Raw genomic sequence first — 18,973 nt, forward strand, 5'->3', positions numbered from 1 at the left:
CCTCTCTAATGCAGGGTCACTTCAATGCTTACTCCGTAACAGAATTACAAATTCCTCTTAAACATTACAAAGTTCAGAAAGACATTTCTGGCATGGATTTCTTTACCTTCCATTTTTGGATCCTGCACCCTTTGGAAATTACACGTACGATCATGTGTTTCTATTACCCTTATTAATAAAGGATATTGAAACATTATGGCAAGAATGTTCAGTTGGAGAACACTCCTAGAAACATCCCCACTAAAATGATTTCTCTATTTATGTAATATTATCCAGCTGTTGCTCAATTTGAAACATGCTACAACAATTTAAGGAAAAAACTACAGTTTTGGAAGCAGTTTTTTAGAAATTGTATATAAAGCACAGGCTGAGATGAGCTATCTGTTCATGAATATAAACAACGGCAGGGAAGGAAATACTGTGCCAGCCATTTCAGCATGTGAGAAATTCAAAAGCCAGTGAGTCACTGGAAAGTTGTGACTGTTCACTCAGACAATGGCATTGATAGTACCTGCTGAAAAGTTGCTGTGATTAGAGACACCTTCCTGTTACCTCTGTTGAGCTGAGAATTCTACATACTACTGATTTAGCATCAACGAGTAAAATTGTACCTTTGTTTACCTTTTTCATTAAAGTAAACACTTGAATTAACCGCAGACAGGCCATTACTTTATATTAGGGTACCTTCTTGCTAACTGCTATGTCAGAGTACTATGAATATTTCAATACTACTTCTGGATAACAAAGCTCTGCTGAACTAATTAAAATAGCTTCTATTACTAAGTTTTAGACACACGAGCAGGAGTAAATGCACTAGGCTCTAACTTCTAAATAACTTAATGACAGCAGACAGCATGATTACTTATCATACAACAAATATGAGTAATTTATTTTTTCAAAATGAGTTGGACCAACAGATTCCATTCCAGCCTTGGCAGTTCTCAATTGTCAAACACTACATTTCAAGAACAACACAAACAAGAAGAACAGAGAAGAAAACAAAATGAACAGATGCCTTGAAAACATAAAATGGTAAAAGAATTGTGGTTACTTAGTCTAGAGAATGACGTTCAAGAAAAGACAAGACACAAGATAGCAACTTTTCAGTACATACAAGGCCAATACATGGAAAAATGAAGTAATTGTGTTTTCTGCAGATGTGAAGAATAAAAACAAGCATGAAGTCAGATGACAATACAGATCCATCAAAATACTGAATGCAGTTAATAAAGGGAGTATCCGACAGCAAGACTATATTCAAATCCTCAAGAATAATGCTTGGCCAAATTTAAAATCTTGACCTAATCTAGAACAGTTATTTTTCTACCTTTAGAGTTCAGCTTGAATACTGAACTCTTTGTAGTCTTTTTGTACCTAACCACCCATTTAAAATTCAACTTGCCTGTTAGGCAACTTTCTGCATGAGTAGCAATAGAGGCCAGTGGAGCAATTTAATGCTGAAAATCAAGATGAGCTGTGTTGCTGCAAAAAGAAAGGTAACTCCTTTCATAAGTCTTTGTTTCATTGCCTGTTTACATACATGCCATGCCACCTAGGAAGAAAATGCGCATATGCCAGGAGAGCAGCTTTAAATTGCAAAGACATACAACATCCCCACGTTTAAGACAGAGAACATCCAAATTTTAAAATATTCCTAGGGAGTTCCCTGCTGCAAGTAGTGGTATCCTGCTAACCAGAAATGAAGAAATATGTTCCTTTTTAACATATTTGCTTCTTGTCAATACCACAGATAAAATGAGAAAGGCCTCTCATAACAAGAGGGAGGTGCAATAAGATTCAGGTAACATTTGAGGTATCATAGCATGAAATAGAAATGGGAAAGCACTTTAGCTATATTTTATATGAGTAATGACTGGTGAAGTCTGTAACACCTAGAATTTGGCCTGGATAAAATAAATCTGCATTTACATGAAATTGAGCAAGGCATTTAAAAACTACAATATGTACAGTGGTGAGAAGATGCAGAATTACGTAAGTATGAGTAGAGTGATTCACAGCACATGTTCAACAAAGGACTATTTGCAGATATTGTTAAAACTTGACTCTAGGGGCCTTTCACTGTCTCTTGTGAGTTATAATGATTACTAAGCACTTGACAAAGAAGACTTAGCATTTCTAAAACACAAAGTTTTTAGACAAGAGAAGACTTGTCCAACAAGGGGATGCTCCGCAAATTTATATTACCTGCTTTGTAACAGAAAAAAATTAACATGGAAATGAAAAACTCAAACCCATCTCAGAAGTCTAAGAGTGAAAAATACAGGAATCAACTTGAAACTAGACTATGACGTAAAGTGGCTCTGTCTTCTCTGTATGCTTCCTTCATATCTATATACAGGTATTTATATTATATAATGAGATTCCCCAGAGCACTTCTCCTGGTTAAACAGTTTCAACACTCTTTGCATTTCCTCATGCAAGAGATCCTTAAACATCTTCACAGTCCTTTGTTAGATTATCTCCAGTATGCCAATATCTTTCCTATACTGGGGAGCCCAGAACTAGTCCCAGCACCCCAGGAGTGGTCTTACCACTGCTGAGCAGAGGGGAAGAATCACCTCCCTCAATTATGCAGCTGTTGAACTGTTCAAGGTTCCAGCCAGCCCATTTCTCCAGCCTGTCCAGGTTCCTCTGGATAGCAGCATGACCCTCTGATGAATCAGCCATGCCTCCCGGTTTTGTACTATCTGCAAACTTGTTGAGGGTACGCTCAGCAGATCCAAATCATTAATGAAGATGCTGAATGGAACTGAATCCAGTACTGACCCTTGGGTACACCAATAATAGCTACTGGCCTCCAACTAGACTTTGTGCCACTGGATACCACCGTCTGGACACATTCCTTGAGCTGGTTTTCAATCCACATCACTATCTGCTCATCTAGACCATATCTTAGCAGCTTCTCTGTGAGTATCTTATTGAATTCCACAATGAAAGTCTTCCTGAAGTCAAGTCAGACAATATCCAGCCCTCTCGCCTCATCTATCAAGCCAGTCATTCAATTGTAGAAGTTCATCATGCTGTTTGAGCATCTCTTACTCTTTGCAAGTCCATGCTGGCTACTCCCAGTTACCTGTTTGTCCTTGAAAACAGGTTCCAGAATTAGCTGTTCCATTGCCTTTCCAGGAATCAAAATGAAGCTAATCTATTTTGTAGGTCTCCTTTCCCTTTCTGAAAAAAGTAGTTCCCTAAGAGTGATGATATTCATCTTGCTTAACACCTTTAGTGCCCAATGATACTGCTACAAGGCATGGGACAGTTATATGCTGAAATTTACACAGGGGGACAAAGAAATTGGGCATGAGTCTTTTAAGAGCCTCCAAAATTTTAAAGCACTGCTAAATTCACACTAATGTAATTGATCCCATGCTTACATCTGTTTTTGCAATTATTTGCTCCCTTATACTACAAGAGCACTGATATCTCATGAACAACTGGTGTAAGACAATAACGTTCATCAGTATTACATGATTTGCTGATTTACTGGTTTCATGAACTAAGAAATGGTTCATAAAATGTTTCAACTTTCCAAAAATAGAAACAACAAAAAACCATTACCAGTTCAGCAAACTGAAAATCTACAACTCCAAATGTATAGCAACTGCTGCTTCCTTCATCCATGCTAATCTAGGCCTCTCTTTTCTCTTTAATGATAGTCAAACTGTTATTTTTTTTTTTCATGGGAAGAAAAATGCTTTTGTAAAGAGAATTTCTAAGACTCACATCATTTTCAAAACATGCAGACTGGGCTGACGTTTTGTTTAACCTGTGACACTACAGATAAGGCTTTTACAAATATTTTACATACAAAAAAAACCCCATCACACTGGATACCTCCCCACAAGATATGCTTTTGTTTAACAACCTGAAATGAAGAACGGTGGAAAGACAAGAAGGGTTCTCCTGTTCTAGATAATACATGAAATTGAGTGATATAACAGTTGCTTTCAATCTAAAAATGATGGCTACATAAGCCTAATTAAACTTAATGTCTCTGTCTAGAGATTCAGCTTGTGAAGTAGTGCTAGAGCATTATAGAAGAACTATTCAAACTTCAAGGAAAAAGCTGCAACTGCATTCTGCACTCAATTTCTGAAACAAAAAGCTTAGTAAAGCCCAAAGGACTATACAGGTCTATACATCACCCAAGTCTCCAGATCTCTTCTTTCCTAGATGCTATAGACTCTTATGAGATAAAAATTTCATGTTTCTGTGTTTAGTATCAAATATTTAAAAAAAAAAAAAAAAAAAAAAAGCACTGGCAAAAGAGATGGCAAGAATCTACCTATTATATCAACATAATATCACATCAGTCTGGATGCACTAGACAACGTAGGAAAACTACTATGGTGGTAGTGCCTTAGGCACTTACATACTTTTCTTGTTTTATCATATAAATCCACTCAATCTAAAAATGAGCAGAAAAAACAAATGCATAAAACTACATCAATTAAATGCAGATAAGAAATAATTTGGTACAACTTTACATATTTATATTTTACAAAGGAACAATAGGTTCAAATACTGCTTCTTCAATATAAAATAATTTACACTATTGTAGTTTTCTACCAGCACCTAAGAATTTGCAAACAGAGTCTTCAAATGACACTACATCTTTTATTACAGTTTTCCAAAGCTGTTTTCCTGAACAATAGACATGAGGAATCTAGTTAGTGTTGACTCTGGCATCTCATGAGCTAATGGCTTCATACTACTGATATTTTTGAAAAATCTACTTTAAAAGTTTTGTGCATAATTAACTTGCTAGAAGTATCTGAAATTTTTTGCTCTAGAAGATCCAAATGCAAAAAAATTGGCATGCACTGTAAAACCAGCTAATCACATTTAAACTACCTGGCACTGGTTAACAGTATCCCAGTTAAACTGCATAATTTCTGTTCACTTCCTTGGCACTGGTTTCAAAGTTAAACTCTGCCCATTTCTAAAGAGTCTTTGTTTCAGGTGCTTTATACCAGTCTGTTAACAACACAGAACAAATGCTATGAGGATCTGGCATACAAATACCTCCTAAATCAGATAATTCCAGAAAGATATAATAAACTGTCTAAGTGAGCCAGGAACTGGCTGTTTTGAGTTAATTCTCTCTTCTATTAATTTTCTATTATTATAAGGAAGTTGCTTTCAGCCCAGGAAATATTTTCTCTAATATTCCTTCTTAACTGAATTCTTTGCTGTAAGTTTGCACATATACATAACGTGACAGATTAGTTACCTTCTAGAAGTAACAATCCTGAATTTGCACAACTTACCAAGAAGAATCACTCACACCTAAGTATGCACACTTTGAAGATGCAAGTGCACTTCTAAAACACCTACCATTCAAATGATTTCTTCTTGATGGGGGAGCTTCTGTAGGTCAGGGAATCAGACATGAGGGTACAGAAAATGACTGCTTAAAAGTCCCCCCAGTAGTTGCAGGCAGCAAGATAGACTGTTTTAGGGCAAAAAAAAAGCAGAATATGGAGGATAAAATGTATCTGGATAGTCACCAGGGAACAAAACAAGAGTCATTGAAGGGAAGAAGATCAGTACAGAGCTTTACCAGCAGCAAAGCCAAAGAGGTACAGATAGGACTTCCTGTCCCCCAACTTACACAAGCTGAAGTAACAGAGAAAAGAAATTAAAGGGCATGACTAAGAGCAGAAGGGAAGAAGTAAAAGGTAGGAGGGGATGAATGCCAGAAAAATGAACGGAGACAAAAGCATAGAAGGTAATAACAAGAGACCGTGAATGAAGGAACAACAAACACAAGTAACCAGAGTCATAGAACTGTAGGAGTCAGAAGGGACCTCTGGAGACCACCTACTCCAACCCACGTTCTAAAGCAGGTTCCCTAGAGTAAATTACACAGGAAAGTATCCAGATAGGCTTTCAGTATTTTCAGAGAATGAGACTCCACAGCCTCTTCAGACAGTCTGTTCCAGTGCTCTGTCACTCTGACAGTTCTTCCTTGAGCTAGTACAGATCTTCCTGTGTTACAGTTTCTGCCTGTTGCCCCCTAGTTCTACTGCTGTTTGCCACTGAAAAGTCTGCCCCGGTTGACTTGACTCCTGTACTTGAAATGTTTATAAACATGTGATGAGATCCCCTCCCAGCCTTCTCCAGACTGAAGAGTCCGAGGTCTCTCTCAACCTTTCCTTGTATGGGAGGTACTCCAGACCATTAATCATCTTTCTGGCCCTCCTCTGGGCTCTCTCCAACAGTTCCCTGTCTTTCTTGAACTGACGAGCTCAGAACTGGATACAATACTCCAGATGTGGCCTCACCAGGGCAGAATAGAGGGAAAGGATCGCCTCTCTTGACCTGCTGGCCATATTCTTTCTAATGCACCCTAGGACACCAACATTATCTCACATTTTCTAAGCTTCCTTACAAGGATGTTGTGGGAGTCAGTGTCAAATGCCTTGCTGAAATCAAGGTACGTAACATCCACTGCTCTCTCCCCTTCTAGTAAGCCAGTAACGACATCACAGAAATCTATCATGTTGGTCAGGCACAATTTTGCTTTGGTGATCCATGTTAACTACCCCTTATAACTTTTTCTTCCAAAAGCCTGGTTCCAGAACAAGTTGTTTCCCTTTCCAGGGATGGAGATGAGGCTGAGTGGCCTGTAGTTGCCTGGATCACCCTTTTTGAAGATTGGTGACACTGGCCATCCTCCAGTTTTCAGGGACCTCTCCTGTTCTCCAAGACCTTTCAAAGATCATAGAGAGAGGTTTACCAATCATTTCTACCACCTCCCTCAGCACACGTGGGTGCATCCCATGGGGGCCCACAGATTTGTGTGCACTGTTTGGCCAAACGCTCTCTGATCAGACCCACCTAAACCAAAGGGAAGTGTTCCATTCCCCAGACTCTTACCTTCAGGTCCTGGGATTGCTGAGGGGCAGTCTTAGTAGTAAAGACTAAGGCAAACAAGGCATTCAGTATCTCTGCCTTCTCAGCATTCCTTGCTTCTAGGACACTCACTTCATTCAGTAGCAGACCCACACAATCACTAGTCATCATTTTACTACTGACATACTCAAAAAAGCCTTTTATTATCCTTGATCTCCTTTGCCAGATTTAACTTCAAGTGGGAATCACAGAAACAATGGCAGAACAGTTTCTCATCAGCAGACTAGATTCTTCTGATCCAGAACTGACTCTAAAATATGTTGTCTCTTACGATCCCTTTCTAGATAAAGGTATCCGGGCAAAGTAAAGGGTATAATCCTACCTTGATGGAGTATGTTTTAATCGGCAATCAAACATTTTGCTATTACCAACTGTTCTAAAAAGCAGAGTAACGGGCTATACTGTGGTCCTAAGTCTCAATCCAAGTGATAATCCATTATCTCTGCAAATTCTAGAAAGGAAACAGTGTATTAGGAAACTTAAAACAGTTCTGACGTAAAGTAATTAATGTGAGTCCTTTCCATGCAACAAAAGACAGCTACCATCTCCTGTTACTGATCTCTGGCTTTTCTGGCAACATTTGGTCTTGATAGATACTCCACTCACATCAAACACCTTCATAATTTCCCCTATATTTCTGCCTATCATGTCATCTCTTTCATTCTTCAGCTGTGCTTACACTGATTCAGTTCCTACTTTCACAGTTATTCCTGTCTCCTGTTTCTCTTCAATGTGCTGCCAAGCTTTCAATTTCAAATCAATTTTGATTTCCCCTTTAGACTTTAGCAGAAATGACTCAGTCTTCCTTAGACTTATTTGCCTTTACAAGAAGTTAAACAGTGTGAAACAATATGTAATTTCATCCATGTACACTCATACTATGTACACTTCCTCCTCCCATTGGAACAGTGTGACAGATTATGGTGCAAAAATCACACTGAAAAAAAAAAGCATACAAAAAATCACATAGCTTTTACATTTACAAAGCATATCTTTTACACAATATCAGATATACTTCCTTACATTGCACGTGAAAGTGAGTAAATAGTATTTTGTTGTGTTTGCTTTTTTTTAATGGATGAACTCGTTTGTTTTCAAAAGATTTACAGATGTATTTAGTTTATCTACTTTAATACATACAAACTATTAAAAAAAAAAGTGGTAAACACAAGCTATGAGCCATGAATTATTAAAGAAATCTTCATGGTTGCATAAATTCTGCAAGGCACTTGAAAAAAAAAAACAAAACCAACCACATTTATTTTGGAAAATGTTATGAGAAATAACCTACATTCCTGCAGAATAATTTATGCATCTTCTTGCCAGAAGAAAAAGACAAGGATTTTCTTCCTGAAGGAAGAAAATTGCCTTGCAATCAAAAACCAGAAAGGCTCAGAGCAATGGTCTCATCTTTTGTATAAAACATAAATACCAAGTTAACTTTAAATACTAACTTGCTGCCAGAGTGAAACATTTCTCCCATATACCAACTATTGATGCATCCAGGAGGTTTCTGCACCTTTTCATGATTTTTCTACTTTTTCTGATGCTTTTACACATTCTTTTTAAAACATTACTACCAAGAAGTTTACAGCATAACAATGAACTTTTATTAATGTTTTAAACAGAAATAAATTCCTCTTCATCTTCATACCTCATAAATCCAAATGCTTACAGGCTCTTTGTGACAGGATTTCATATCAAAAGCTCAAATTCAAGCTGAGGTGAGTTCTTCATCTTCAAAGTCACAGCCTCTCAAAACACATTCCAATGTTCTGCTGATCTGGTCAACACTGGTTATTGCTGTGGGTTGCTTTTCATTTAGTTTCTTTATTTCCTTATAACTAACAGCCAGAATTTACATCACTGGCAACATTAAAAATTATTTCATTTGTACAGGTCGAAATTATCAACTGACTTAATTTCAATAGTTTTCTACTTACTTGCCATTTCAACATTAGCAAGTCAACATACAGCTATACACTGTTATGAGAATAATTTTATTATCAAAAGTCTATTAAATTGATGACTTTATTTTCTGTTTACTCAGTCCTTGAGGCTGGGGAGGAAGAGTGAAAATGGACTGACTCACAGATGCCTAGGTCAGCTTATATGACCTTTTTTGAAAATACATTGTTTCAGATTAAGCATTTATTTGAAATGTTAATTTTGAACTAGAAAAATGAATGTTACTGGCCCAGAGAGCTTCTTAGTCATTTCTATGAAGATATTTGCTGATTTTCCAATTAATAAATTGCCATACAGTAAACATTTGGCTTAGCAGCCTCTTGAGACCTAATGGATTTGGAAAGCTCATCTTTATCACACGTTCTAAGAACCAACAAAATTTTTCTGAGTAATGTTTTGCTAGTTTTTACTGGTTCTGTTGTCTTTGTAGCATTCATGGCGTTTGTTTCTCTTAGTACCTGCTCATCTCTAAGATATTCAAATCCCTTTTTAAAGATGGAAATCTAAAGCACTGAATGTAAACAAGTTCCAAAATGTAAAACCAGACAAAGATGCCTTGTGCTAAAATGTGATCATGTCTAGAATTGAATTTTATTTTTGTCTTAGAGTGAAAAGAGCAGCTTAAAAAACAACCACCACCACCACCCAACTGGGCTCTCAACTGACCAAAAAGAATCTCAACTTCCTCTCAAAATGAAATCAATTATGAAAACCCTTAGTGCAGAAGCTGGCAGAGGAAACTTGGCGGTAGAAATTAGTGTTTTATACCACCAACAGTACTGCTAGTAAATGAACATTAAGAAAGGTTCAGACACTGTGCTTGCTGAAAGCAGTGTCCATCAGCATCAGTATGACTGCTACGCTATTGAAGAGGGAGATAAAAACTAATAGACATGACCATCAGGAAATACTCGGCATGGAAGTAGTGACAAATGATCTATTTTTTCTTAGCTTTTAAAACCCCTTCAGAGAACACAACCCAAACTTTAAGAGTGGCTCTTATTACACAGTTAAGATACTTTCTATCGTTAAAACAGCTTATCCTTTAATTCTACCACTTTAAAGCACATTATACCAATGAGCAAACCTACTTCCAATCAACCTACAGCACAGGAAACAAAAATGCTATGAATTAATTTTTCTCCTCTTTTCCACATCTACTGGTGCTATGCTGTACTAACATGCAGCAATACATTATTAGGCTAACTAAAAATTGACAGTCAAGACAATGTTTAGTACAGACCTAGTAAACAGAAATTGTGCAAAGATTACAAACTGCACTTAGGCATAATAATGCTTTAAGGGTAAAAAAAAAAAATTATTTTCAGGTTGTCAGGACTGAGTTAGACACTTGAGTTGTCCTGGACACTTATAAGTAGCTCATCCCATAGCAATAGCCTGCAAATCTTTATTGGATGGGATGTACATAATGCTGTCATCCTGTTTGAGTTTTTAACTTTTGACAAATTTAATATAAGTACATTATTTTACAGATACAGTTAGGCTAATGCAAAACTAGCTCACCAAAAAAAATGCTGTCTTGCTTATAAAAACCTACACTTCATATATGCTAGTCAGTTGTAAGGAGTATCCACTGGCATATATAACGTGATTTTATTAAAGAATCTTCCTGAACACAAAAAACATTGGCTGTCAGTTTACTGGGGGAAAAAAAGACCCTGGAACAGGTTTATTTTGATTACTTGTTAATAGAGTATTGGGTATGTAACAGCCTTTGCTCTTCAAATGACAGATTTCAGGTTGAACTTATCCACACACATTAGATCATTTTGCCCAGAAAGATGTGTCATTTTCATCGTGTTTATAACAGCGATAAAAACAATCATGTAAGGGAACTGTTTTTATATATAAGGTTGGTATAGGTAAACACAGTAAATCATTCATCTTTTTCACACTGCAAATGCCATAAGGAAATAGCTTTTTTCAAAATAAATCTGTAAGCTATTACTTTATTGTACTGATAAATCAGCAGTAGACAGTAACACTGTCATAACAGTATTAGTATCCTCCTGCCACCACCATACAACAGTCACTAAATAATATGTGCCTGTTTTCTTTACTTGATGCTAGTTGTTTTTTTTCTTTTAACATTTAGATAAAGTCAATTTCGATCCTAAGCTGGCACATCCAGTGTTTATTCTGAAGAAGGCAAAATTAACATTTCATTTCTATTTCTATTTCTGTTATATTATCAAACATATCACAATCATCTTTCAAGCATAGTGAGGACAGTGGCTCCAGAAGTTACAGGACTGTTACAGGCATTACTGAGAAACAGCCTGGTCAATTTAGATAACAAGCCATTATATATTTTACCTCCATTTACCTCAGTTGACACATGGAAAAGAGTAGGCATACTATCAACAGTAAACAGCATCATTAAAACCACGATCACATTTGACCATGATCTAATTAGGACCTGTAAAGCAACATCTGAAATATACCATGGAGACCACAGGGTCACATTACTAGTTAAGCTAAATATATATATATTTTTAATATATATATATTTTTAAGTAATGGTTAAGCAGTAAGTGGGACAATTCCATCTAAACTAATAGCTATATTTAAATGCAATGACCAATATCTAGCACTATGGCCGATAAGTAGATAAAATCCTATCAAGCACAATTACCCTCTACATACAATGGAGAAAAGCATACAGATAGACCATAATGACATACTGGAATAATAAAATGGGCTAGGAAGGGAATATGAGCAAATAAATGATAGCTTGATGAACACATGAAGGATACCCTACCACTAGAGAAAGACTTCCCTTAGAGGAATAAGCCCATGTACACGTTCATAAGCTAACTGTGCAAAACACCAAATACTTGGATCAGACTTGCCTGTCTTCTCTGTGACTGAAAACGGTCTCATGTTTGAACACAGTTATAAAAAGAAATAAGGCATTCCCCAAACCTGAGCTGATGAATTCCTTCCCTTTTTGTAAGATAGAAGGGAGAAGACCAGATTGAAAATTGTATCTGAAAGATGTTTTCAGTAGTTTAGCTGGGAAAGGAGTAACTCCAAGAAGTTCTCATCAGAGGAATGTATTTGTCTGCTGGGCTCAATTATTGAAAAGACTCAAGTTTCTTTGCTCATCTCATTCATGCTGATTTACTGCAGAGAAATTATCCAGCTTGGCAAACCAAGTAGCCTCTGAAGTACCAGAAGCAGTCCTATATGCCAAATTATTTGAAATAGATGCAGCCTGAAGACTTATTTATGAGTTCTTCTATTGGAAAATGAAGACAATATATATGATCGCTTAACAGAAATGTTCTTTGACAAATTGTGAAGTGTTTAAAATTCACCAGTGAGGCTGATGCCATAAAAATATTTTAAAAAGAAAACAGTCAGCTCAGCAGCCACAATTTAAGAGAGCACCAGCCTTAAAATGCAGACAAAGCATTCAGTTTGGGCTGCACTCACCTACACAATGGGGCAAAAGCATTTTGTTAAGGTGCTAGTTCCAGGGTACTTACTGATTAATCTAAATAATCCAGTTACTGGTGAATGCTGCACTTCCTCTGAAGTTGTTCATGTTCATGGTAAATGACTCCAAGAGTACGCTCTAGTTTAAGTTATCCAGGGACAAGATCAACATTCCTAGCTGAAAAGATGATGTGGCATCACTCTGCTGCTCAATGCTTGAAGATTTCAGTGATCACATAGTACTTAATGTGATCTGAGGTCCAAGTGACAGAAATAAAAAATTCTAGAAAGGAAGAATTCCTCACCATGCTGCTGAGATCACTTACACTCAAGTAGGAATCATGACTCTTGTAACAGTTCCACAGCTTAGCTGTTGCAACTGCTCCCTGGCACAAATTGAAAACCACAAGCAGCTGAGACTACTTTTCATGAAACAGCTTTGCTTATGTCTGACAGCAGAAGAAAGCTTGTGTTCTGAGGGTCTTCAGAAGAAAACTGGTGGGTTAATAATGCTGATGTAGATGAAATTCAGCACCTGCCTCAAGTAAATATTTGGGATGATCATTCAGGGATTTTTATGCCTTTTGTAGGGCCAAGTAAATAGGCTGGAATTTCACTGTGCATTACACAAGCAATAGCTGCTATGAAGACTGTCTCCCTGAGGAGGTGCCACAGCAATCAGTTTTAAAGGTTGATTTGCCACAGTGGGTCGTATCACCAGGATAAAGTACTGAGCTCCTAGGAAACTCTGCTGTAAGAACTAAGCCTGACAGATTCTGGAGGCAGAGAAAGGCTCACTGCCATGAAGGTAAGCTTAGTTCTTAAGTCACTATGAGGGAAATGGAGCAGCAAAATTCCATGCTTCTCTTTTCCTTCAGGCCTCCTCTAACAGACCACAAATCAATGCAACAGCAAGAACTGCTTGAAACTTATCCCTCTGCAGCCACAGTTCTTGGAGAATGTGGACAAGAAGAATGAAGAGTACTTGAAAAATGAATTCAATATTTTTTTCAAGATCCCCACTGGATTTGTGTTGTGTCACTATGTTCTTCTTCCAAAGCAAAATCACTCTAACAGGAAAATTCATGTGTCCCAGCATGATGCCAAAGACTTAAACTGACATCAAATATAGGGTTTTTCCCAGCTACTGTTAAGAGTTGTGGACAAATCCCTGAGTACTTGCTAATATATTTACATAATGGTCCCCTAAACAAATGGAAAGAATACATATGGATACCTGGAAGTGTATAAAACCTTAATCTGTGAAATACAGCTGGAAGCCTAATGTCTCACGCAGTGGATTACAGAATGTCCAGTAATAAAAATAAAATCAAAGACACAGAGAACAGATCAAAAGACAGCCAGCTGTTAAGATGTGAGAAGGGCTATGAGTTAATCTGTAAGTTGGGTCAGGCTCCAGTTTTGTTAAAATACGTGAAGTAATGGGACATGAAATCACAATGTCATTGAAAGACCAAAGTCATCCATGACTGCAAGTCTTTGAGTATGTGCATAATTTGAATACAAGGACGCCTTTGGACAAGCATTCAAAAGTGTAAGCCTTCCAATCTTTCTTAACATGTGTTAAAACTGGGATGAATATTTCTTGATATTTCTGTTTGTTACCAAGAAAATGGCAAGGAGATTGTTGTACCACTTTCGTGAAGCAAACCTCTAGTTTTGCAAGACAAGTTACAAAAATGATTATTTCTACCTTTGTGGAGTTACAGACAATCAGAACAAGTTATTTTTGGCAGTATAGAAAGGGACTTGGCATTTCAGGTTGATGTTTACTGAAGTGAACTTCTTTTGAAAACATCCAATAAAAGATGTCTCAAGGTTTTAACAAGGTACCCTAATTTAGCTTATATCTGTACAAAAACAAGTTTTAAAGATTTTAAGAAACTCTGTACAACTCATTACTGTGAAATTAGTTTGCAAACTACAGATACCACCAAGATTCCAAAAAAATTCTTCATATGCAACCTTTACTTGCTAAAATATATTACATTTCACAGATGCTTTCTAGTATCCTTACCTCTTGTCCTGAAAGGTAGTACGCTGCTAGAAGGCCTCCAATGAAGCGAATATTGACCTCAAAAACAGATACTTCAGAATTCTGGAACATGAAGAAAAAGTAAGTAATTAACCACCCCTCTAATCAATGAAAAATAATGTCACCATGGCAACTGGGACATGAGTAGACAGTCTTAAGTTGTGCCAGGGCAGGCTTAGATTGGTAATAGGAAAAATTCCTCAGTGGAAAAGGGGTCAACACTGGAATGGATTGCCCAGGAAATTGGTGGAATCTCCATTCCTGGACATGGTACTAAGGGACATGGTTTGGTAATGGGGCTTGGGAAGTCATCCTGTTGGCTGGACTTCAAGATCTTGTATGCCTTTTCCAACTTAGATGATTGAATGATTTTAGTAAAAACCTTTGGTTTAGGACGTATTTCACTACCTAAATCCATATTGATATTCCTGTGTGAACCCTTTATGACACAATGACAATGTGAGTTCCATGTTCAACTGATTTTTAAAAATCAAATTAGTTTTTATCTTCTTCTCTGATCATATTATCACTACAATGTGCAATTGAAGTTGTTTGGGAATAGTGGGAAAGAATAACTTAAAAAAATAAAACAACTTTGAGCCACATAAGAAAATCATTCAAGCCCTTCATATTTAAGGCAACTTCTTAACCTTCATTACACAGCAAGCTGTAATTTAACCCCCCAGTGCGATATGTAAATTTATTCCACCTAAATCATAAATTAATTCTGCAAATTCATAGACAGCCTCACAACAGACGAAAGCAACAGTAGTTAATTTATTCTACATTCATGATGGCACCATTATGTCTACACCATCTCTGATGTATTTAGCATCTTCAGTTTTAGACTGAATAATTATTTGGCACTAACTAAAAAAAAGTATTAAGTAGAATTTCTTTCATGTTTGCCACAGTAAATGTACTAAAAAAAAAAAAAAAACAAAAGAAAAACCCACCAACCAATCCTTTCTGAAATGTAGATTTAATTTGAGGATAACAAAAAGCATTTGTTCAATTCTGACTGAATATCAATGTTTCATTTTGTTGGTCTGGGAGGAAATCCTCTTTCACAACTGAGTTACTACCTAGTAGTTCCAGCTACTACAACCTAGTAAAGCTTTATTTTTGCTGCATTAATTTCTTCTATAGAGGACCTACTAATTCTCATTGACTTTTCTGTCATTCTCTAACTGTATTTGTATTTTCATAATAGTAGATATATCCTTAATTATAACTGGAGCTTGAAAGGTGTTTTGTTGTGGATTTGTTTGTTTTTTAAAATATGAAGTCAGAAACAGAGAACTTCATTAAAGTTTGCATCTGAACTTCAGATGCAAATTCCAGCTGAAAGACTTCTTCGTTCTCCCTCTAGGCAGAACACCAAGAAAAGGACTAGAGAAATAATAGGACAAGTTCTACTCACCACACTGAAATCGAGATTCTTGTCAATCCATTCTTGTCCTTCTCGGAATTCATCATGAAGCCCCATTATATAAAGAGTATCCAGTGCATCTACTATGGTAGCACCCATTTGTGAGTTTCCTACACACAAAAAGGATTTCTGTTACAAATGATGATTACTTTTCTTGAACATCACAAGCATAATGCAGCTGCAAAACAAAGTTACTAAAAGATGACAGCACAAGGAATAGCCAAATTGAGCAAGGAATTAACAGCAACATAAGAGGATAACATCTTTTTCAAAGCTTTAGTTCTCTGACACAGCTTGGATTCTAGGGAGAAAAGACAACAAAAGAAAGAAAAAAATCTCTTATCCGTTTTCATAACTTGAACATAACTCTTCTTTGACACAAGTAAAAGACAGCAAAGCACTCTGGTTCAAATACAACTAGGAATTCTACGACAAAAGCGTTTAAAAAATACACACACAAAAGATAAAGCAATTTGTATATGCAGCTATGCCTTGCATTTCCCAACATTTACTGAACTGTTTTGCAGTTATGGAAGCTCCCCAGAGCCCGAAAGCACTGATGGACAAGCAGTGTGCCTTGGCTTGGCTTGACAGATAAACCAAAAGTACCAAGTTTTTTCACTTTCTTGTCTGCTGAGCCTCAAAACTCTGACATGCTAATGAATTCTGGAATTATCACTGAAGAAGAACACCTGAAGCCAAATGAAAATCAATGATGCTTTATCCTAAAATGCCATCTGAAACAAAAGCAGTTGATTAATGAGCAACTCCTGAGTTGTAGGAAGAAGACAGCTGAACAGGTGGCAGGCTCCAACATTGTTAGGCCATCTCAATCTAAGCTCTTGCACTTAAGGCAGAGATTTTCATTTATGGAGGAACACAAGAATTACTACAGGTTTACTTACTTCATGTTTGAATATTTACAGGGCACTGTTGCAAACTGGTTGTTTCTCTTCATTCATTTCTGCATTTTATTTACTTACAGATTGGCTTATTTATTTATTTATTCCTACAGCACAATAACAACTTAATTGAGTCAACAACCCCATAGTAACTCTTCTAAAATAAACACCTACGTAACTGTTAACTACAACTTAATTTCGTTCTCTGATTAATAATAAATTAAACACAATAATAATCTCCTCACAAAGTAATCACCAACTAATTTATTCAAAAATAAGTATGCATCTGCTTTAATGAATTTGAACTAGATACAGAAAGCCCTAACTCAATGGTGTGTTAAGAGTATTCAAGTTCAGATTGGGATATGCTATATTTCTTAAGATTAATCAGAAGACATGCCCTTTGACAAGTTAGCCACTAGGCACACCTATAACTCTCAGGAAATGAATTCAGTTCAGTGCTTAAGTACTGTAATATAAATCCATTGCTCATGATGGAGTGTTGCCTTTGGACGAGCTACAGAATGCACTTAACTGGTACTGTTCCATACACACAATATGACAGTTTTCTAATTTTTCACTTCAGAGAGATGTCAAGTGGATCATAACACAAGGACTAATTTCAGTTCTAGCTGACAAGGTAGTTCTGATGTGAAATCAGAATGTATAACACTGCTATGGCACTCAAAGTAATTTCTGTTGTTTTATTTAAACCAAAATGAAAACGTTTCCAAGTACACAAGACGTTTGAGTAAATAGGGATACACTGATAATCTCCTTCATGTAAGATCCTCTCCATTGTTTGCAACCGCAGAAATAAACACAGTTCAGCTGAACAAAACAGACTTCTCAGCATTTTTCCCCCTAGAGTCAATTACAGGTGGAGGTTCATACTCTCATTTTTTTTTCTGGAATGCATTCCAGAATCTCCCTTGTGTGACTTTTTGCTTCTCTCCTCTTTTATGCCTATCTTTCCCAGACACACAAATGCACAACAGAGCATTACTGAGAAAAGTTGCTTGTAGTCATACATGCCACTTCCCTTGAGCAGAGACAAATGCCTCTTTCTGAGATACAAATTACAGTTGTAATTTCTGGATTATATGGAAGAGATTAACCATTTCTTACAAAGGTCCTTTAAATATAGCATTAATATTCCAACATACAAAAATATTTTCATTTCTCTACTGATCATAGGCTGCTATTTCACATGGATTTGGTTTATTTTTCCATTTTCTTCTTACAGATACAGTAATTAATCCTAATAACTCACCAGAACATACAATCACAGAATCACAGAATGGCCCAGGTTGGACGGGACCTCAAGGATTGTGAACGTCCAACCCGCCTGCCACACGCAGGGTCACCAATCTCCCCATTTAATACTAGACCAGGCTGCCCAGAGCTCCGTCCAACCTGGCCTTGAACACCTCCAGGGACGGGGCATCCACAACCTCTCTGGGCATCCTGTTCCAGTACCTCATCACTCTCTCTGTAGAGAACTTCCCCCTGACATCCAACCTAAATCTTCCCTCCCTCAACTTAAAACTATTTCCCCTTGTCCTGCTGTTATCTCCCCTTTCAAAGAGTTGACTCCCCTCCTGTTTATAAGCTCCCTTTAGGTACTGAAAAGCTGCAATGAGGTCAACCCGTAGCCTTCTCTTCTCCAGGCTGAACAAGCCTACTCCGTTAGCCTGTCTTCATAGGGAAGGTGCTCCAGTCCCCTGATCATCTTTGTGGCTCTCCTCTAGACCCTCTCCAACAGCTCCCTGTCTTTCTTGTACTGGGGGCCCCAGACCTGGACGCAGTATTCCAGATGGGCCTCACAAGAGCAGAGTAGAGGGGAACAATCACCTCCCTGTCCCTGCTGGCCATCTCTCTTCTGATGGAGCCCAGGATACCATTTGCTTTCTGAGCTGCAAGAGCACACTGCTGGCTCATGTTAAACTTTTCATCCATCAGGACCCCTGGGTCCTTCTTTACAGGGCTGCTCTCAAGGACTGCTCCTTCCAGTCTGTATAAATACATTTTTTCAGATTCCTCTGGCCCAAGTGCACAACCTTGCACATCTTTCTTGGGGAAGACCACTCTTTTGTTTTTTAGACTTTTTGGGAATACATTTCAAAAGTCAAGAGATAACATGTTGCAACAGATTCTCTACCCAGACTTCTTCCTTAAATGTCAATCGGGCACATAAATCCCACTCTTCCCTCA

General features: G+C 37.3%; 1 protein-coding gene across 2 annotated transcripts in view; it reads right to left on the reverse strand.

Annotated features, from left to right (window-relative positions):
* The window catches only part of MAN1A2 (mannosidase alpha class 1A member 2), a 138,373-nt gene that overhangs the window by 52,279 nt on the left and 67,121 nt on the right, over window positions 1-18,973 (reverse strand). For both annotated transcript variants that reach the window (XR_004169200.2, XM_031610253.2), the window contains exons 4-5: window positions 15,849-15,967; window positions 14,408-14,488 (exon numbers count right to left, since the gene is read on the reverse strand). Coding sequence is in view for 1 of the 2 variants with exons in the window: in XM_031610253.2 (XP_031466113.1) it covers window positions 14,408-14,488; window positions 15,849-15,967 (200 nt within the window). In the remaining variant the exon portion in view is untranslated. The remainder of the gene's footprint in view (window positions 1-14,407; window positions 14,489-15,848; window positions 15,968-18,973) is intronic.

Source organism: Phasianus colchicus, chromosome 1, assembly GCF_987193195.1.
Source record: "Phasianus colchicus chromosome 1, bPhaCol1.hap1.1, whole genome shotgun sequence".
Classification (NCBI taxonomy): domain Eukaryota; kingdom Metazoa; phylum Chordata; class Aves; order Galliformes; family Phasianidae; genus Phasianus; species Phasianus colchicus.